This window comes from Artemia sp. Qi Xiang Cuo, chromosome 21 (assembly GCF_049724085.1).
Source record: "Artemia sp. Qi Xiang Cuo chromosome 21, ASM4972408v1, whole genome shotgun sequence".
Classification (NCBI taxonomy): Eukaryota; Metazoa; Arthropoda; class Branchiopoda; order Anostraca; family Artemiidae; genus Artemia; species Artemia sp. Qi Xiang Cuo.
Genome location: NC_142814.1, coordinates 6109050 through 6131331, shown reverse-complemented (window position 1 = coordinate 6131331; position 22282 = coordinate 6109050). Strand labels below are relative to the sequence as shown.

General features: G+C 36.7%; 1 protein-coding gene across 1 annotated transcript in view; it reads right to left on the bottom strand.

The window, feature by feature from the left end:
* The window catches only part of RhoGAPp190 (Rho GTPase-activating protein 190), a 321622-nt gene that overhangs the window by 173643 nt on the left and 125697 nt on the right, over positions 1 to 22282 (bottom strand). The window contains exons 2-3 of the mRNA XM_089107215.1: positions 20383 to 20601; positions 13405 to 13552 (exon numbers count right to left, since the gene is read on the bottom strand). Of these exons, the coding sequence (XP_088963341.1) occupies positions 13405 to 13552; positions 20383 to 20553 (319 nt within the window). The 5' untranslated portion in view covers positions 20554 to 20601. The remainder of the gene's footprint in view (positions 1 to 13404; positions 13553 to 20382; positions 20602 to 22282) is intronic.

The following is a 22282-nucleotide window of genomic DNA, read 5'->3' as shown; positions in this document are numbered from 1 at the left end:
TAAATACTAGGAAAAGTGGTTATGATAAAGATTGGTGGATAAGCACAATCCTCCCCAGGATTGTGCCACCATCTCCCCAACAATCTCCCCAAATTTATCGTGGTTTCTCCGAATTTTGTCTATATTACTATATACTATATCATCTATACACACTATACATATTTACACTATATATAGTATATATACACTATATACATCTATATAGGGGAACACGGGGTTGAACGGGGTACTAAGTTTAAAATGTTTCTTATTAATTAGAAGGAGTCAATATAAAAGGCTACAAAATTTCATAAAGTACCTTGTATTGTTGTAAACAAAGTTTCACACTCATATTGTAAGAAGTGAACACAATTATCATTTATTTAATTAAAATATGAAAAGATGTCAAATACCCTGTTCTGCCCGGGGCAGAACAGGGTGGGCTATCCGGGGCTATGCGGGGCAGAACAGGGTGGTAGTTAAAACAGTATATCTAACTAAGTAAAACTATTATTTGGCGTTTTATTTATTTTGATTAAGGGAACAACTCTATTTTAAACATATACTTTCATCGAATTAATCTGATTATGATTAATTACATTAATTAATTAATCTGATAAATAAAATAAAACTATAATTTGGCTTTTTCCCATTTTGCTTAAGCCAGTAAAACTAGTTTAAATATATTCTTTCATCAAATTAATCTCATTCTGAATTACAAAATTCACATACAAGGATAGCCTCATCGTCCTCGCTATCAATTCCTGCACAGGAATTGTGAGCCCATTTTTTACATATGGAATAGGCAACCCAACCCTCAGTTGACCTTGAGTAAAACCACAACAATATAAACATTCACTGTCGAAAAACTCGTCAGAATCACTGCCGTAAGTTTCAGGTTGTTTCTTTATCTTCTTGTTTTTTTCTTGGCACTTTTTCACTCTTATTCAGGCACTTTCCCTTTGTTTTTAAAGTTTCCGTTTTGTTTTCTTTCTTAAAAAGTATCTTCAGTGCTCTTTCTGTCTTGGCAATCTCCTTTTCTTTTTTTTTTTTTTGCTCTTATAGCATCCTCCTTTGATTCGTCCTTTTTGCGCTTCCTCTGACTTTTGGAATAGGAATTAAATTTTCAGGTAAAACAATAATTGCAGTTGGCGAGTCATTCATATCAGTTGTCATCCAAGAGCATCCAGGAGTAGCCATATTAAATTGAACCTTCTTAGCTGGGGTGCCATTAACATCAACGGTAGGGCTAGAAACTGTAACTTCTTTACCCCTTTCACTACAAGTTTGGGGATTTTCTTTATCAGGAGATGAGCCAGACAAAGATTTTCCCACTTGTTCTTTCTCTGTCGTTGGAGGTTCCTCAATTGCTTTTTGGGTTGATAGTCCAGCTTGTTTGAGGTCAGTAATGTCAGCTGGTAGTAAATCTGAATCACAAAATATGGCTGAGTTAGGTAGCCAAATTCCTGTTGCTTTAAACTCCTTAATTGCAGTATTCATAGAGGCGATCTGGATAAATGCTGATCCGAAGAGCGTTGAAATTTGAAACAGCGTTACGAATACCCCTGGGTTGTAACGGAGCCACTTTCAAAGCTCGTAAGCGTAGTGAAGGCTCAAAGGCTTCATGAAAGACACATCGAGCGGTTGTAACTTGTGAGAACAATGCGGGGGTAAACAAAGCAACGAAACGCCATAGTCTTGCGTAGTCTATGACCTCTAGATTCTTGGTATGGGTGGAATGTCCGACTAATACGAGAAGAACTGGAAAGTCCTTTGATGCCGTAAAAAATACTACAATTTTTTTTAAAACATACTAAGAATAGCTCAGCGGTCATCAATCCAGTGCTTTGAACATCAGCCCAACTCCCTGGGGGTAGTCCCAGCTCAAACTCCTTCTGTATTTTCTTCCTCGGAAAAACTAACATCGGGGGCATGTATGATCAACTTGGAGACATGCAAATAAGGCAAGTTACGATCTCTCTCCTTTCTGCAGAAGTTATTGCACCAACTTGTCATTTACCCTTACAAGCAATGATTTTTGAATGTTTCTTAGGATTCACTGAAACATTAGTTTTATCGTAATTAAGTATCTGCGACGCTGTAAGTTTGTGCTTATCTACCAATTGAGTGAGTAGCGAAAAAAAACTATCCACAGCCACTCTATTAAATCTCATAGCTCTTGCACCAGATGTTGACTCTGGCTTACGAATAGACTGAGTATGATTTCTCTTACAAAATCCGTTGACCCAGTCTTGACCAGCTATTTCATTTTGAAATCTATGAGCTATGTCATTTTTTTGAGGTAACTGGTAAGCTAGGTTACGTAAGTCCCTCGTTGTCAGGCCAAATATCCGCGCCTCCATAGTTTTCAAGTACGTCACAAGCTCAAGTTCCTGTTCTTGGGTAAAAACGGTTTGAAATTTCCCAGTAGTTTTATCAATCAGATACTCAGGATTTTCCTTTTTTTCTTAACGCATTTTTCAAGAGTAGTTTGGGGAACATCAAACTCATTAGAAGCATTTAGACAGCCACATCGACCAGATATAACCGCTTCAACAGTATTGTTTATCGCCTCAGTAGACCAGGATTGTCTGTGTGTCTTTCTCTTACACACACGGACCATCTGAAAGTAAACTAAGAAAAGTTACAGACCCAATTTTAACGACTGGTCAGATTAAAATAGGGCGGGGCGGAATGGAGTACTTCCCCATTCCTCCCTACCCGTTCAGCCCCAGGAACACGCCCTATTATTCGGAGGTTATGGCCACGCAAAAACTTCAAGTCAAGAAACAATAAGGTGACTAAACAAAGCCTATTGAACATATAATGTATTACGGTAATTATTTGGCTTAAAAAAAAAACAAAAAAAAAAACTATCTAATATTCAATTTGATTTTGTTTATGCTTTCCAAGACTGTTCAAGACTCATTTAGTTTTGCCATTTTTTTTTAACTCTGCCATGTTTTGTAACTATTCGTGTTACTTTGTTGTAAAAAGATTCTATGGCATCTAGGCATTTTGTATTTGAGCAGAAAACTGCACCTCAAACTTAATGGAACATGCATTTTCTTGCCTGAAACACCAAAATATAATAAAATGTCAAGTTTTGGAGTGTTCCACCACTCGCAAGCAAGTGCCATTGGTATTTTTCAATCCGCATGGTCAATTTAGGGGGTGGAGTGTAGGCTAATTCTCGTAGCAGCCCCATTCCGTCGTGGTATGGTTCACATTTTCAACACCTTGCGTCCGGACTATCATATAATCTACCAAACATACAACTACCCCAAATCAGTATCAATAAATAAATGAAACCCAAAACGAACAAAAATTAAAAATAAATATTAGAGTCAAACTCAAAACGAGCATAAATTAATGTGAGTAGGGTTCAAAATGCTTTCTAAAAGCCAGAATATAATTTGTACTTTACTGAAAAAAATTCAAATGAGTTTACTGAAAAAAAATGTGCATTGTCAATTTAATATACATATGCTGATATTTATTCCCTAAAATCTTAATTAATTTTTGATTTCATAAAGTTACAAAAGTGAAAATATTCCAAAGTATTGTTTTCAGTAAAGCGCCAATGACGCAGTAAGTTTTAGGCTTCTGCAGTGAGACGATACCCAAACTCTTGTTTGTAGTTATTTTTATTCGATTCAAACTTGATTTGCATATTCAATTTAAGTTTCACTCGTTTTAAGATTTATTTATTCATTTACATTAATACATATTGTATGTTTGTTCGTATTGATAGTTATTTAATTTCTGTTCGTTTTAAGTTTCATTTATACTTTAATAGCAAAATATTTGTTTTCGTTTCAAGCTTGATTTTCATATTCAATCTAAGCATTACTCGCTTTAAGATCTATTTATTCATTTATATTATTACTTGTTGTATGTTTTTTGCTATGATTGTTTATTTAATTTCTGTTTGTTTTGGGTTTTATGTATTCTTTAATAGTAATTTCTGGTTGTTTTGATTTTGAATTTTAATAGCTATGTGTCTCTGCTGCGCTCGAGTTTAAAATGACCTTTACTTTTATTTGAAAATCTTCTTCTAAAGAAATTTTTTTTTAATTAATTATTTATAAATAAAGAAAATAGCCTAGGAGATAAACTACAGCCTTGCTTAACCCCTATAATACTTTTAATTGCTCTTGAAAACTGTTTCCCAACTCGAACTACGATCCTAACTACACTATGCATAGCTACTAATATCCTAACAAATCTCCAGGGCAAATCTATTTGTAGCAGACTCTCGATAAAGTGCTATGAAGACTCTCGAAAAGTGGCTATGATAAAGATTGGTGGATAAGCACAATCCTCCCCAGGATTATGCCACCACCTCCACCACAATCTCCCCAAATTTATCGTGGTTTCTCCGAATTTCTTCCAAAAGAAAAATTGAGCTCTAGAAAATAATTCCAAAGAATTAACGTTCGTAAATACTCAAATGTTAGCACAGAATATAAATCCTCATACTTAATGTCCATTTTCAGGGATATCCGAAAAATTGGGTACTACCCCATTATGCGGGGAGCTCTAAAAAGTCAAGTTTGGTTAATGCTAATGAAATAAAATAAAATAAGATGAATAGATAATAGTTTAGAAACAAATTTGGGCTATATATTTGCATATTAGGGGTGGGGTGGTGTGTAAAGCATTGCATATATTAAATAACCCAACCTAACCTAGGTACCTCCTCCCCCCTAAACCCCCCCCCCCCCCAAAAAAAAAACACAGTTTAATATCGTATGCGCAATGAAAACATTGCTATCATTGCCTGTTCTATAACAGTTAAGACGTCAAAAACGGGTTTTATCATTGCCTACTCTACAGTGTTTAACCAGAGAGGCCCGCTTAATGGGATAGTACCAAAAGTTCTTCTCAAAAAAATGATTTCCAAGAATTAGTGTTCATAAATACATGAACGTTATAAAAAAAAGTACAAATTCTTGTATTTACGTCAACGTCAATTTTCGGAGATACCGTAAAAATTTCGGGAGTTGGAGCTAAAAAAAAATTTGTGGCAATTGAGGAGTTGGGGAGTTAAACGCAACTGGCGGTAAATGTCAAACTTAAGCTGTACCGATGATTCAACAATACTTAAAAGTTAGGTAAGCCTTTCACAGTCAAGCGTGTTGTCGTTTTCTTCCAGAAAAGCAAATAGTCGCCTGATTTGAGCTGGCGAAAAAAATTTTAAACATGAAAACGAGAACAAGTTAGGGTATAAATCAGTTAAAGAATCACTAACAAATTCGTGCGCTCAAACACAAAAAGACGCCCTGGGTACATGAATGAAGTGTGTTTTGTTGATGCATGACTACGAAATACTACCAAACCCACTCAAGATGTATTATGTATTCTACCAAACCCACTCAAGAAGTGAAGTTAGGTTAATCATAATGAAATATACCAAAAGATAATGAAAATTTAATACTTTAGTTTATCTAATAACATAATTTGGGCTATATATTCGCGCATGAGAGCAGGGGGGGGGTAAATATCCTAACCTTACCCCTCCCCTCCTAGATGTGCAAATATATAGTCCAAATTTCACAAGTCCAATGCATTCTGTCGCCAGTCATTTGTCTTTGTAGTTATGAAACCGGTTTTCTTAGATCTTACATACAGCACACTTCTCAACTAATCTCGACTGTTTGCTATAATACATAAGTGCAAAAGCAACATCTTTAGTTTTGTGAAATAAGGAACACGGAGTTTTGGTTACTTTCTGCAATTAGCACTAGAAAACACGACTATGGTAATTACGTAGTTACAGATAAGCTGTGCACATTCTATACCCTCGAGTTTGTCGAGGTTTCTCTGAATTCTTCCAAAGAAACATTCGAACTTGAAGGTGCAATACAAACCGTTGATTTTCATTAATGTTAATTTTCAAAGAGATTTCGGAGAACAAATTTGGTACTCCCGTATAATCCAGAACACACTTGAGAAGTTTGCTTAATGAAAGATCTATGACGACCGCTTTCACAGCTTCAAAGACAAATAAAAGGTGACAGAATACATTGGAATTGTATAACATGGGCTATTTATTTGCACATTAGGGGGTGGGGGTATGTTAGGTTAATTTACCCCCACTCCTAATGTGGGGTGTAAATTTATAAAAAATTTATGTATACCTCTAATAATATTATTAGGCACATTACGGGCCTAATAAATATTAATGTGCCTTCACTGAAAGGGAACTCACTGGACCTTGATTGCTTTCTAGCTGAGTTGACGCATGCTCTTAAGGTCACCTCTTCTGTATCTGTACCTTTGACAAAGGTCAAAATAGGGACACATGGGTCAAAAATATGGAAACATGGCTGGAAAGAAGATGATGACTTGCAAGATACCAAGCACCGTCATAAGTTTTGGTTTCGGATTTGGGTGTGGGTGTTCGAATTCGGATTTGGGTATTGGATGGTCGCTCGGGTGTTATTTTTCCAATTATTAACTCAACCAAACGTGAGTTCCGAAAAGCTCCCGGCCGTTGGAAAAATAGACAAGCTCAAAAGGCAACACGTAAGATAAAAAACAATCCCCAGCAGCTTCGGAGGAGAATTTCAAAACTGACATCAAGATCCTCCTCGCAATCTAACCCTATCGATGTCGCTTCGTGGGAAAGACATTTTTCTTCACTTTTCTCCGATGATCCTCCTCTGGTTGAAGCTACCTATAAAAATGCCCTCTTCCACCTTGACCACCGGAGGAACTTTATCATTGTTACACCTTCAGCTTTCCAGACCCCAATTCGTCTAATGAAACCTGGTAAAGCCCCAAGATACTATGGGGTGCAAACTGAGCATTTCCTATACGCTACCCCACTTCTTATACAGTATGCTATCTTTCAGCTGATCTTCAGTATATTCCAACTGCTGTTTCGGAAGGTCTTCTTACCTTTGTCTTAAAAAAGGCGAAAACCCGAAGGATTGTGAATCGTACAGACCAATTAGTATGTGTTCAACAATTGGTAAGCTTTTTGAAAAGCTGAACTTCCAAGAAATAAACACAAAGTGCAACCTTCTTCGCCAACTTCGCCAACTGCTTCGCCAAGGCTTGGTAGTGTAAAATGCACACGCAACTTTTTTGGCTATTTTAGACCGCTATAGGATGCTGAAAAAGAACCTGTATTTGTGTGCAATTGAGATTTCAAAGGAGTTCGATTACATTATCCATTCACATGCTATTTTTTCTCTATTGAGAAGTGGAATAAACTCTTGTCTCTGCCGTCTCTTATGGAATTGGTATGGTAATGCGTCCATACGGATGCGGCTAGGTAGCCAGCTGAGCAAATCCTTCACTGCTCGGAAAGGTGTGAAACAAGGCTCTGTGCTTAGTCCAGCTCTTTTGAATAATGCCATCAGAACCGTTACTAAAAATGTTCCTCCATTTCTGATTGAGCCCCATATTGATGTCACCTACCTCTGTTACGCAGACGATATCCTTCAGATGATCTCCAGGTTCTCCAAAATAAAGTTTGTTCTGGTCTTAATGAGATTGGGCGTCAAGTCGCCTCATCTAAAACTGAGCTTCTTGTCTACGGTTCGTCTCAACAACCTTCCGTTACTATCGATGTTGGCTCAGAAACTATTTCTGCATCGTCCTCTCTGAATTATTTAGGTCTTCCGTTTGGATCAAATGTTAAAAATACTAAAACACTCGTTATCTCAGCGTTGAAAGAAAAGCTTGCAAAATCGTACGGGCTGCTTGCTCGAATAAAAGGCCAGTTTCACAAAATAGCCCTGGGCAGACTTTACAACGTTTTTTTTGCACCGCAAGTATTCTTCTTGCTCCCTTTGTGGAGATTTTTCACAATATCCGAGCGGAAGAAAATTAGATCTTTATTCTTTCGCTCTTGCAAATATTTTCTGCAATTGCCGCTCTGGACTCGCAACTGGTACATTTCGAATAGATATGGCGTTGTCAATATTTCCTCAAAAATGAACCAGCTCGTGGATATGTTCCACAAGCGTCGAGAAAATATTGTCGACTTTCCATTTAGTTGTTTAGCTTAATTGTGTTGCTTAAGTAGCTGAGATGTTATTTGTTTTTTGTGAGTTTTTTCTTGTTTATTGTATCCATTTTTATTTTATTTTCCTGTATTTTTGTACTCCTTTAAGTGCATTTTATGTATGTAAAGAGGGTTTAAATAAATTATAATTATCATTATTATAGCCCAAATTTTTATTATCATATAAACTAAAGTAAATACATTCTTAGACCACACTGGCTATACATGGCAAATGAAACTCAGAGAGGAAAGAAAATAACAAAATGAAAAATAAAATCAAAAAAGGTTCTTTCTTTTTTGTTTAGCACTGAGGACGACTCGGCGGAGGTCCTTGTCAAAATATTTGCTTATTTCTTCTTCTTCATGGTTTGCCACTGATTGACAAAATCCTTGTTTTTTCACCTTTTTTGATTTTATTTTTCATTTTGTTATTTTCTTTCCTCTCTAAGTAACTAAAGTATTATATTTTCATCGGTTTTCATCATGTTTTGGTATATTTAATTATTTAAATCAAGTTATGATTAACCTAAATTCATGTCGAGTGTGTTCTGGATTGTACAGGAGTACTCAAAATTTTCTTTTGAGAAAACTCGGGAACATCCAAAATTTAGTGGATAGTGAAAACGCTGGATAAGCGTGATTGAGAGCAAACGTTATGATACGAAAGGAGAAGGCTAAAAATTCTTCAGGGCAAATATGGAGCACATAAATATGTTAATTACATACTCATATATTAACTATTGCTAACAAGGATGTATCCAAGACTTTGTTGGGGAGGGGGGTATTTGTTTCGGAGGGTATTTGTAAAAAAAAAAAAACACCATAAAAAATAGTTTTATATTTTATTTTTGTTATGTTTTTAAGACTCGGACAGAAAATTAGGGGGGAGGATTCAAACCCAATAACCCTCCCCCTGGATAAAAATTTGATTGTTGGTGTTCTATGTCTTGCCATGGCAATAGAGGCTATCTTGCAATAATGATCTTGTTACATAACTCAAATGAAATGGAATACCGATAAAAATGGATAAAATCTAGGAGAGAAAAAAAGTTGTTTCGTTCTTTTGTCATTCTTGATGATAAACTATATCTTCCAACAGAGAAATGGGTTCTCTTAATTCATATTAAGCCGGTTTTAATGAGTGATCGCGACTTTCTCATTTTATCAAATTAGAGAAATCATGGTGAAAAGACATTTTGGACTTGTAAAAAAAAGGAGAGATAAGAATTGCTGAATTGTGATTCATTTATATATGTAAAGTATTTAATACAAAAGGGAGAGCATTTGGAAAGGAATACACTACCGTTAATATAGAATATTCCCGTAAACACAAATAAAAATTACTTTTTTCTGTAATTCCACTGACCAACTAAAATTTTGGAAATAAAAATTGACAATTTCAATTTCTATCTCTGAGCAATCGTAATGTACTGATGCCCTATTCATAAGGCCGTATCCAAGGAAGGGGTAGGGGATTTGAACCCCTCCCCACCCAGGAATGTTTTTCCGACACGTAAAAACGTAACAAAAATAAATATAAGCAAATTTTTTAAGCGTTTTTAATTTTTTTGCGAACCCCCCCCCCCGAAGAGAATTCTGGATACGGTCCTGCATATTCACACTAAAACCTTTAATAATACCGAGATTCAGCTAGCGCTAGTTTGAGTCAATTAGATTTTTTATAGAATTTTCTGATTGGCTGAAAAATTCTATGAAAATTTCTGATTGGATTAAATCAGCACTAAGCTCTCAGTATTAGTAAAATATTATTATGAATGGGCCACAACAAAGTTTGCTGTAAAATCTAAAATTGCATCGAGAAAGAAAGGAAGCGCCTATAATAGTAGTAAAAACGGGGGCTATTGGAAGCTAATCTGCATGACCACAGGGCCGTTCAAAGAGAGGGATGATTGGAGAAAGCTGCCTCAGACGCCATGCCTGAAGGAAGCCAGTGCTTAGATTTTTAAGGCGATTGCGTCATTTCCTAAGATATTCCTAAGTTCGTCATTTCCTAAGATATTTCGGAGGGAGGGGAGAGAGTCACGTTAATTTTGCCAGGAGTAACACCAGTCTTAGGAGCAGTCTTACATTCGGTGTTAAGCAGGAATAAGTCATATTACAACACATCCAAACATCCCCCAAACACATCCAATCAAAATTTTGAGATAGCCATTTTGTTCAGCGTAGTTGATTTCCAGATAGAAAATATACCTTTGAGGTCACTCCCCCACAACCCTTAGGGCAAGGGTTTTAAGTTATGTCCATGGGGCAAATAAGAACGATGTCGGCAAAATGTATTATTTTATTTTTTATTTTCTTTTAGACCAGGGCACTTCATATCGAAGAAGTTGTCGTAGAAACTTTGAAAAGGGCTCATTCAATTGGAAATTAGAGTGGATTGCGCCCTTTTTAATAGTCGAAAGTGGTTGGAAAGCAACTAACACCCCTTCCACCCCCACCATTCCCCGAAACACATCCAATCAAAATTTTGAGATAGCCATTTGTTCAGCGTAGTTGATTTCCAGATAGAAAATATGTTTTTGAGGAGGACACTCCCCCAAAACCCTCAGGGCAAGGTTTTTAAGTTATGCCCTGGGGGCATATAAGAACGATGTTGGCACAATGTATTATTTTTTTCCCTTTAGACCAGGTCACTTCGTATCGAAGAAGTTGTCGTAGAAACTTCGAAAAGGGTTCATTCTTTTGGAAATCGGAGTGGCTTGTGCTCTTTTTAATAGTCGAAAGTGGATGGAAGGCAACTAACACCCCTTCCCGGGCCCACCATTTCCCGAAACACATCCAATCAAAATTTTGAGATAACCATTTTGTTCAGCGTGGTTGATTTCCAGATATAAATTATATTTTTGAGAAGGACACTCCCCCACAACCCTCAGGGCAAGGGTTGTAAGTTTTGCCCTGGGGGCATATAAGTTTTTTTTTTTTTACAGAAAGCGTTGTTGTAGAAACTTCAAAAAAGGCTCATTCGATTCAAAATTCAAAGGGCTAATGCCCTTTTTAATAAAGTGATTGGAGGGCACCTAACCCCCCTCTCACGCCCACCTTTTCCCCAAACACATCCAATAAAAATTTTACGATAGCCATTTTGTTCAACGTAGTTAAAAGCTCTGGAAATTACGTCTTTGAGGATGACAACCCCCCCCTCCCAATAGCCCTCAGGGCAACGGTTGTAAGTTATGCCCTGGGGGCATATAAGGTTTTTATAGAACGCGTTGTCGTAAAAACTTAAAAAGGGGTCATTTGATTGGAAATTGAAATGGCTAGTGCCCTTTTTAATAGTCGAAAGTGATTGTAAGGCAACTAACCCCCCATCCGCGCCCACCATTTCCCTAAACTCATCCAATCAAAATTTTGAGATAGCATTTTTGTTCCGCGTAGTTTAAAATTCAGGAAATTATACTTTGAGCAGGGCATTCCCCCCACAGTCTTCAGGGCAACGGTTATAAGTTATGCCCTGGGGGCATATAAGTTTATATTGAAATCGTTGTCGTAGAAACTTAAAAAGGGCTCATTCGATTAGAAATTCAAAGGTCTAGTGCCCTTTTTAATAATCAAAAGTGATTTGAGAGCAACTAACCCCCTCTCACGCCCACCTTTTCCCCAAACACATCCAATCAAAATTTTCAAATAGCAATTTTGTTCAGCGTAGTTGATTTTCAGATAGAAATTATGTTTTTGAGGAGGACACTCCCCCACACCCCTCAGGGCAAGGGTTGTAAGTTATGCCCTGGGGGCATAAAAGGTTTTTACAGAAAGCATTGTCGTAGAAACTTCAAAAATGGCCCTTTCGATTGGAAATTGAAATGGCTAGTGCCCTTTTTAATAGTCGAAAGTGATTGGAAGGCAACTAACACCCCTTCCACGCCCACCATTTCCCAAAAAACATCAAATATGAGATAGCCATTTTGTTCAACGCAGTTCAAAGTTCAGAAAATTATACCTTTGACTAGAACAATCCCCCCACAGTCTTCAAGGGAAGGGCTGTAAGTTATTCCCTTGGGGCATATAAGTTTTTATTGAAACTTTGTCGTAGAAACTAGAAAATGGGCTCATTTGACTGGAAATTCAAAAGGCTAGTGCCCTTTTTAATAGTCTCGGAAGTGATTTGAGGGCAAATAGCCCCCTCTCACGCCCACCTTTTCCCCAAACGTATCCAATCCAAATTTTTAGATAGCCACTTTGTTTAACATAGTTGAAAGTTCTGGAAAGTAGGTCTTAGAGGAAGACAACCACCCTCAAAGCCCTTGGGTTGTAATTTATGCCCTGGGAGCATATTAGGTGTTTATAGAAAGTCTTGTCGTAGAAACTCAAAAAGGGCTCATTCGATTGAAAATTGAAAGGCCTAGTGCCCTTTTTAATAGTCAAAAGTGATTGGAAGGCTTGACATGTTTATAGTAAAGATCGATGTAGGTATAATTTATTATTTTTTTGTTGTTGTTGTTGTTTAGACCAGTGCACTTTGTATCGAAGGAGCTGTCGTAGTGACTTCTAAAACAGCTCATTCAATTTAAAATAGAAAGGGCTGATGCCCTTTTTAATGGTAAAAAATGATTGGAGGATAACTAATCCCCCTCCCACCCACAACCGCTCATTTGACTTTATATTTAAAAACTAAATGCTGCCTTAAGATTAAATAAAAATGCACTGTGTTAATGCTAATTCCCAATAAAGCATCTCAGCAGTATCCCAAGAACGACTGAGGGTATTATGTTCAAACTTTCGGGGCTACTTCTGCTCTTAAAATTTAGCCAAATCAAAATAGCGCAGGTGTATCCAAGCTATCACAGAAAGTAAAGAGATTTTTTTGCGAACGGTATCAAGTTTTCATTTCAGGTCAACTAGAGGAGGTATGAAACTAAATTAAACACTAATATTTGTGTCCAGATTTCTAAAAGGGTGTATGTTGTTAAAAATTGCTGAAAGTTTTCTTTTTCCCTGAAAAGACTATGTCAATATAAAACGAACAGAAATTAATTAATTTTTTTCCACAAAATAAGTTTTTCAAAGAAAAGTAAAGAACTCTATTTATATACATTCTTAGAACACACTGGCTATACATGACAAATAAAACTCAGAGAGGAAAGAAAATAACAAAATGAAAAATAAAATCAAAAAAGGTAAAAAAAAACGAGGATTTTGTCAGCCAGTGGTGAACCATGAAGAAGAAGAAATAAGCAAATATTTCGACAAGGACCTCTGCCAAGTCGTTCTCAGTGCTAAACAAAAAGAAAGAAAAGAAAAAGAAACCAACGAAAATCGAACCTTTCGAAGTTTACTTGCCAACGACAGAACAGAAACAGTTCTGTCGGACCAATCACAGGCAGCGCTATTGCGCTGCCTGTGATTGGTCCAAAATCAGTTTTAATAGTTACAATAAATAAAATTACCTTTAAAGGGCTGAAATGACGAGTCATCAACAAATTCAGTTTGTTCCACCACTTGGAAATGAAATTCTACACCATCTTCTGAGACTCGACGAATTTCTCCCCAGTAGAGGAAATGGTCATTGTTAATCACACGACCACTGAAGTCCGACTGAAAAAAAAAAATTATAAAAATTAGGACCCATACTTATAAGAACCGTATCTACTCCACACTCTCTATCGGTCAATAGGAAACCATCAATTTTAATATTATCTCCAATAATTTCCTATACAATCCACCTCTTCTGTGTAGGTTTTATTTAACTTGCACCCCCTCTAAAAAAGTTTTTTTATGATGATGATTATTCCTTTATTTATCAATTCACAAAACAGCAAATCAAATTAAAGAAACATAGCCACTACTAGAAGGTCAAATTGCCTGAGTGTAGTGACTCAATTAATTAATAAATTCACTTAATCAATAACATATAAATAAATACACTAAAAATACAAAAAATAAAATGAAGAAAAATAATAAGAAGAAAGAAAAAAAGAAAAGAAAAAGAAGAAAAAAAAAATGGCATTATCCTTCTGGATAATATTTACACATATGTAGTAAAGCAAAGTTGTAGCAACCTTGTAGTAACTAATTCTGAACTCTAATAACTTAATAATGTAATTATTAATTTGTATTAATTAATTAAATATTATAATGATCGTAGTGTCCAGTGGTAGACCTGATTCAAGTTGATTCCTCGTAGAGCTTTTGATTTCACCCTGAACAAGATCGACAAATGGATAGGCCAACTATAAGAATAATATTTAAAATCACAAAAGCACCTGTCTCACGATCAAGGGGTGTGAGGGGTACAAACTCTAAGCCGTAAACAAATATTTCATAATGCATTCAGAACATTTAATATAAAACATACAAATCATTAAAATTAGGTGTAGCAAAACTTGCAAGAAATCGACACTTCACCTTAATCGAATTAACTTGTTTGAGAGCTTCAAGGTCCAGTGGCCTCAATTGGGAGCAGATTTTGAAACAAAAAGTATTTTTGGTATTTTTATTAAAAAAAATCCTTTTTTTAAGTATTTCTATTTTAGAAAATGCAAAACAGCAAACCGCCCCCCCCCTCAAGATTTTCAAATCTATTTTGCCCCCCCCCATACATTTTTACAAATGGACGCTAATATCAAGGTCCCTCAGATCGGCAGTACTCTTGAGATTATACTAGATATACTGCTAATGAAACCTCAATGGCTTTGTTCTCACTCATAACAGTGGCGGATCCAGGGGGGCGAAGGGGGTTCTCAAACCCTCCTAGCGTAGTCTAAAGTAGTGTAATTTACTTTATTAACTCAATTTTACGTTAATTAAACTTGCTCCTAACGTCAGTTTATCGGATCAGCCTATTCCCCCCCCCCATTTTTTTGGATCAACCTATTTGCCCCCCCCCTCCCCCTAAAAATCCTGGATCCGCCACTGACCCATAAAAGTAAGTAAGTATAACGGCTCTAGGCCCTCAAGGTCCAAACCGGCGGTGTTGATCTCTGTTTCATGGCCCTTTAGCCAGGAAGTGCAGTGGGGGGTCGGGGCCAGCCATCCTGTGCTTTGCACACCCTTCCTGCTTACATTTTGCAGATTTCTTCAGGTAACCATTTAGAACTGGATCGACTCTGGCTGAGGTTACTGAGTCACACCACTGACCCTCGCCCCGAACCAAATAACCGGCCACGCCAGGAATCGAACCCGTGCCGCTCGTGCTCTCACTCCTTGTCAATTTAGGTTTTGAACTACTGGAGAGAGGTTGCATAACAGTTGAGTCACTTCAATAATTCCAGGAGCCAATATTTTCTTGCCAATTTCAGCCAATGTGCCAAAATTGGCACATATTCCAAATCCGTGCTTTGCTTCTTCGCTTAGTTATCTTCTTTGAGCGACATCTAGTATAGAACTGACTCTTATTGCAGCTGGGAATTTGCGAGTTTGAAAAGTGAAGTTCTAATATTCACGTTTTCAGGCTTGAAGTTCAAAATTTTGATTAGCTTTTAATGTTCATTTGAAGTTTAATGATAACCTTCATAAACATTTAGAGGTTTTAATGTTATTTCGATACATTCTATACATCCTACTTCCTAGAAAAAAAACATGCAGATTTGTATTTTAATTGCGCCTTACAGTTAGTGTAAGGATAATGTTGGGGAAAAGTGGAAGGGGATTATATTTTCAAAAAATTATTGATTGTTACTGAACTTTATCTGGACCTTAACCGTTGGGCTTTTAAATAATTTTAAGGGCCAACTTGGTAGTTTTCGATTTTACAAACAAACTTGGGACAATTTTTTTCTCTTTTCACTCATTCAGATTCATTCAGTTTTGAATGCTTATAATCTTAAAAGAAGTGTTTATGAAAAACTTCTCTAGGCTAAACCAGTTCTGGTTTTCAAGTATATTCGAAGCACTTGACATCTTAAGGCCGTTACAATCTAAGAATTTCAAGTCAGCCCCCGTGTCCTCCGCAAATGGTGATTACAGTCCCCTGAGATTATTGTCCCCTGATGTTATTGTCTATTTCCTTGACTTGATTTTGCCATAAGGCATAAATATTTCTTTTCTACCTTTAAATACTTATAATTGTCTGTGGTAATATCTTCTAAGTAATAATTTCCAATATTTTCAAAATAAGGGCTTTAGACCAAATACTTTTTACTTGAATTTTCTATTTTAACTCATAATTATGAGTTATATCAGTCAAACTATAGTTATGTTACTGTGAATGTCCGAAATCCGGTTAATTTCCACATTCACCATTCACCAATGAATGTCCGAAATTCCCTTTTCTCTGCTTGGATTCAATTAGCTTTGCGAATCAGATTTTTCATTCTCATGCAGGCTTTGATTGTAAAAGCTAGTTAGGTTAGGTTAAATAAGGTAATGAATCTCAGAAATAGGTTAAAAGCTTAACCTAACATGTCCCCATTAAACCTTGCATAAAACTGAAAAAGTTGACTGACGACGCTGACTAAATCCAAGGAGAAAAGAAGGTATCTCGGATACTCACCGGTGAATGTCGACATTCACGAATTTTGGACATTCACGGTAACACTTATAAACACAATTTACCTAGTTCGGACTTTGTAAAAACTAACCTTTGTCGAATTTCAAGAGCTAATCTAGTTGAATCTAGTCGCAACTTGTCACAAAAGCATTTTCAAAAAAGGCAAGAAAAACTTCGCCTTCCCAATATTTTTTAGTTTTTTTCGCGTATCATCTGTTTCCTCATATGGTCTTAAGTTTATCTAACGAGGGGCTAGGACAAGTCCCCTTCTTTTACGCTGCGTGTAATAATTAATTTTTCACCTTGCAAAACAGTAAATCATTAAAAAAAAGGACTAAAAAAGATAATCAAATCATCTATTAATATATAAGAGTCAATGGACTTGTATAGATGAAGGTGCATTTCCAAAAAAAAAACGAGAAAAAAACTTTTCCTTCCCGGGGTGTTCTCCCCCAACAGAAAATCCGGAATCCAGCAGGAAATCCAATGGCATAACTACAATAAGATAAAAACACTTATCCTAACCAAAAAAAAATAAAATAAATGCTAACTTTTGAAGTATTACGGGCGAGCTTTTGACCATATCAAAATTCTGAATATTTTGGGGTGCTTGTCATTTCAAACTGCTAAGCTAGCCCCCTTTGTCCCCAAAAGGGGAGACGTCGGGCTAAACAACGGCATGTTTATTACCATTGTGTGGATAAACAATGAATGCGAAACAAGTAATGTCCTGGTTCTTTAGATTTGCAAACTTTATACACCCATCTATATTAAAAAAAAGGCACCCCGGGCTTCACTAAGGACGAACTTTTGACCGCGTAATTTTCCGCTTTCCTTGTAGATCCAAAATACTGAATATTTTGGGGTGCTTGTCATTTCAAACTGCTAAGCTAGCCCCCTTTGTCCCCAGAAGGGGGAGAGGTTGGGCTAAACAACGGTATGTTTATTACCATTGTGTCGATAAACAATGATTGCGAAACAAGTAATGTCCTGGTTCTTTAGATTTGCAAACTTTATACACCCATCTATATTAAAAAAAAAGACACCCCGGGCTTCACTAAGGACGAACTTTTGACCGCGTAATTTTCCGCTTTCCTTGTAGATCCAAAATACTGAATATTTTGGGGTGCTTGCCGTTCCGAACTGCTACGTTAACCCTCAGCGATCCCAAAAGGGGAGACATGTGCCCCTCATTAACGTTAGGTTTGTTACCTTCCCCATGTGGTGGATAAACAGCAAACACAAGACAGATAATTTCTTTGGTTATATGATTGGTTCCTCGTACCCGTCACATTTTATGATGGAAACCCTGTATACAACTATAAAATACAAAAAATAAAGTCAGATGAAACAATCTAAAGCCAAAAAAAGCCAATTTAAACCCAAAAAAGCCAATTTATAGCCAATTTTAGTGCAAAAAAAAATACCCTGGGTTTTAAAGAAAAATTCAATTTTCGGCACAGATTGATTATTGATACAAAAAAAAAACTATTAATTAAATTATACAAGGAGAAAATCTCTTATTGAGACTTTAAACAGGAACTTTGACGAAATGTATTCGAAAATATTCTGTTTTAACTAAATAAGTGTGAAGTAAAATGGGAAATACAGAGTTCAGCATTTCATTCTTTAATTAGAACCGTTTAGAACGGTTAGAAAGACAACCGTTTTGACTATTTGGTTAAATTGATTATTTGATTAAATTTATTTATTATTATAGGTTAGGTTCTTCTTAATTCAATCCTCTAAATCAGAAGAAGATATTTGACGTTTCTCAACTTTATCAGATCTCAGTCACTCTTTTTTGCTTCCCTTATTTTGTTAATAAGCTGTTCTGGTCATTTCCTAATTTACTTATTATAATATAATATATATAATATAATTTAATTAAAATATATTTTATCTCTCGATTCGCACTTTAGTCCTGATGTCTCAAATTTAGTCGAATCGGAGGAAACTACCTAAAAATATTGATATTTTTAAACAAAATCTAAAGCTTCTTCTAAGGGAAGTTTCTTCAAAAGAAGAAACTTTGGTAACATTCTAGTCTACGAGCTCTTTTGAAGGAAACACTAGAATAACAAGAATTGAACCATTCGATTCCCCCATCAACACTATTTCGAAAGACAATGGTTGATACCATGTTAATTGCGATCCATCCCCCCTAATGGTGCAAGATGAAGCCCTGAATAATTCATCACGCCGTAGCGTAAGAATAAGAACAGTTGGGTAAACATATTACCTAAAAATGGCTGAAGGTGATATGGTACCTTAGAAATCCTTTTGCGAGCGTCCCATTAGCGAATTCTCCCAAGGGACTAGTCATCATCGAGAGCTGTCGAGAGTTTGCGGTTTGGCGGTGAAATTTGACTGTAAAGACAGTGAAATTTTTCGTCCCTTTTGTCGGCGAGCTTGTCAATCAAAGCAGGCGACACCACGGGGAACTCCCGAAGCGGTCCGATTGCTCAAATGATAATTCATTTGAGCTGATTTTTATCGTTTTCTAACCGGGTATGCTAGAAAATCTTATGGGCTGCCTTTCCTGAAACTTCAAAAAATAAAGTTTTGCTTTTTAACCAAAAGAACAGAATTTATACTTTCTTATGATGCAAGTCTCATTAAAACTGAAGACCTCTATCTTTAGCAAAAAACGCGAGAAGCTAAATGGTTCTTGGTAAGAACCTTGGTAAGAGATGGTGTCGGGTTGTGTTTTTCTGTCATTTATTCGGATCGCTTATCCAAGCTCTACCAGATATGACAAGACCGCCCAATCAATTCTATATAATTTGGCCACACAAATGAAAAATTTATAATGGACGAGATAGGGTGATCCTTTAGGTGTCGTATCACCTTAAAAACGCAAGCAAAAATAGAAGAAAATACGAAAACCTGATTAAGAAAAACGTTCTGCATATTATAAAGTAAAAAACCTTATTATTAAAGGACTTTCTTGCGTTTTCGTATGCAGCCTATGGCTATCTCTAGCCCCATTAGGGGGATGGGATGGTCCCGATAGTTACCATTTATTATATCTGATAATAGTGCTGATTGGAGAATAGAGCGCGTTATAAGGCTTTAGTGGGTTATAGAACAGTTTATGAAACAAATTATTAAGAAATGACTAAAAACTACAAGTACTACTATTAACAAATCACCGCAGCACTAATCCACCAGAGGCCGACACAGCTACGCACGCTCCTCCTCTATCCCAATCTATTCAAAGCCTCCTTTTTTACACCCTCCCAGGAAGTTCCTATTTCCCCCTAATCTTTCTTTATGACATCCTCCCACCCCAAACGCGGACAACCTGCTTTCCGGACAACCTTCGGAAATCTGTCATCCTTCATCCGCAGAACGTGCCCTAACCCTCTCAGCCTTTCTCTCATTATAGCCCTTGAAATGGGGATTGAACCACACTTTTCGTATAGCCTACAGTTTGAAATACGGTCAGTCAGCCGGGTACCCAGAACAATGCGTAGGAATGATTAAAACACCTAGATGAAAATGGAAGGAAACATCAAAATCTGATTAATTGAAAACTTTCTGCAGAACAAAATTTCATTATTAGTCTTTCTTGTAGTTTTGTATAAAGACAAGGACTATATCTGGCCCTATTAGGATGAGGGGGGGATGGGTTCAAACTATCTAATAAGAATCTCACCTAAATGCTTTGTGTCTAGAAGTCTCTTTATTTGTTTTATCTGTACGATATTATTTCACTGATTTTGCATCAATTGTGCTTAACTCAGCTAAAACACTTAAGCAACAAAATCTATTATATTGTTACAAGTTTGTTGTTTAATAAATTTGCCAAAAAAAAAAGGTTCAGCGTTCCCTGGTGCTACCAAACGTATACTATTTTTTACTATTATACAATTATATTATACTAGCATGTATTATACTATTTTTATTATATATTATACTATTCTATACTTACTTGACTTAAAACAGAAATATGCTCCGTAAAATAGTCATCAGCTTTCGGCCTGACAAAACGGTTACAGAGACATGATTTACCAACACCAAGCTGGCCCTTGTCCCTTTCTGTGCCAGAAAGACCAACAACTGAGATGTTGAAACACTTCCCACCGTCACCGCGGCGGGCCATAGTCGTTATCCCACTAGGAACTTACGGCTCTCATAGCGGCATTTACAGCTAAAAAAGAAATGTTTAAGAAAGTCGAAACGCTTTAGAAAGTAAAAAAAAAAAAAAAATGCTGTCCCACTAGGTGCTTATGGCTCTCATAGCGGCATATGCAACAAAAGAACGGCTTAGAAAGTTAAAACGTTTTAGAGAGGCAAAGCAAAAATAAAAGGTTATACCATTAAGTACTTACGGCTCTCACAGCGGCCTATACAGCTAAAAAAACGTTTAAGAAAGTCAAAACCAAACCCAAACGTTATCCCAATATGTACTGAGGGCTCTTAGCTAACGTATTATACCACTAACAATCGGTTCTCATAGGATCTCATAGGGCCACATAAAAAAAATAGGAAGTCAAAAAAAGACATTATTTCGCTATGTACTTATGTATCTCATACCGGCGTATATAGCTAAACAAAACGTTTTAGAAAGCCAAAACAAACCTAAAACTTTATGCCACTAGGTGCTAACAGCTCTCAAGGCGGCCCATACAGCTAAAAAATATTTTAGAAAGTCAAAACTAAACCAAACGTTATCCCAATATGTACTTTCGGCTCTCATGCAGGCATACACAGCTAAACAAAACGTTTTAAAACGTCAAAACAAAACAGTGCTACAGTGATGACAGTGGTCATAAATGGTTCTGAAGCATGGGCACTCCAAAAAACGGATGAAGATTTTCTAGATATTTTCCAGAGAAATTGTCTACCGATTGTTCTGGGTACCCAGCTGATTAACTGTATTTCAAACAGAAGACTGTACAAATTGTGTGGTTCAATCCCACTTTCTAGGGCTATAATGAGAGAAAAGTTGAGATGGCTGGGGCACGTTCTACAGATGAAGGATGACAGATAGCCGAAGATTGTCCTTTCCGACCAACCGTCTAGGGCTAAACGGAAAGCAGGTCGTCCACGGTTGGAGTGGGAGGATGTCAAAGAAAGATTTAAGGGAAATGTGAACTTCCTCAGAGGGTGTAAAGAGGGAGGCTTTGAATAGATTGGAATGGAGGAAGAGGGTGCGTAGCTTTGCTTGCCTCAGGCGGATTGGTGCTGTGGCGTGTTGTTAGTAGTAGTAAAACAAAACTTAAACGTTATCCCACTATGTGCTTACGGCTTGCATAGTGGTACATATAGCAAAAAACAAGTAACCATTACAGCTACACATATAAAAAATGTAATAAAAGAAATGGTCCTTTCCCATGTATCCTTAAAAAGGAAATGTCCTTTCCAATTTCCTCTGACAAAGTACAAAGAAGGCTCACACGATTTAACTAAGCTTAACTTTAGAACGACTAATTAATTAAAGCAAAACATCCGCCTATGCAATATACGACGAATTAGTTAAAACTGAAAAACTCGACGGATTATACGTGGCAACAGCAAAAAAAGGCAGGCAGTGACAGAAATCTGACGGGTTCCCAGCCCTGACGCACCAAACACAAACACCAAACGCTAGAAGGCAGAGGTGTTTTTTTTTTTCGATACTACTGACAATTTCCACTCTTATAAGTTACCCATTCTCTTTGGTCTGAGTCTATCCTACTATTTCTATAACAAATTTTATAGGCAATTTGTCATAGCCCTTGACACTACTGACTACTCATTTCAACTATAACCCCCATCCCTCTTTGCTTAGGGTTTCCCTCTTCACCCCTTCTCATTAAGTTCATAACTTCTTACCATCAAACAGTTCG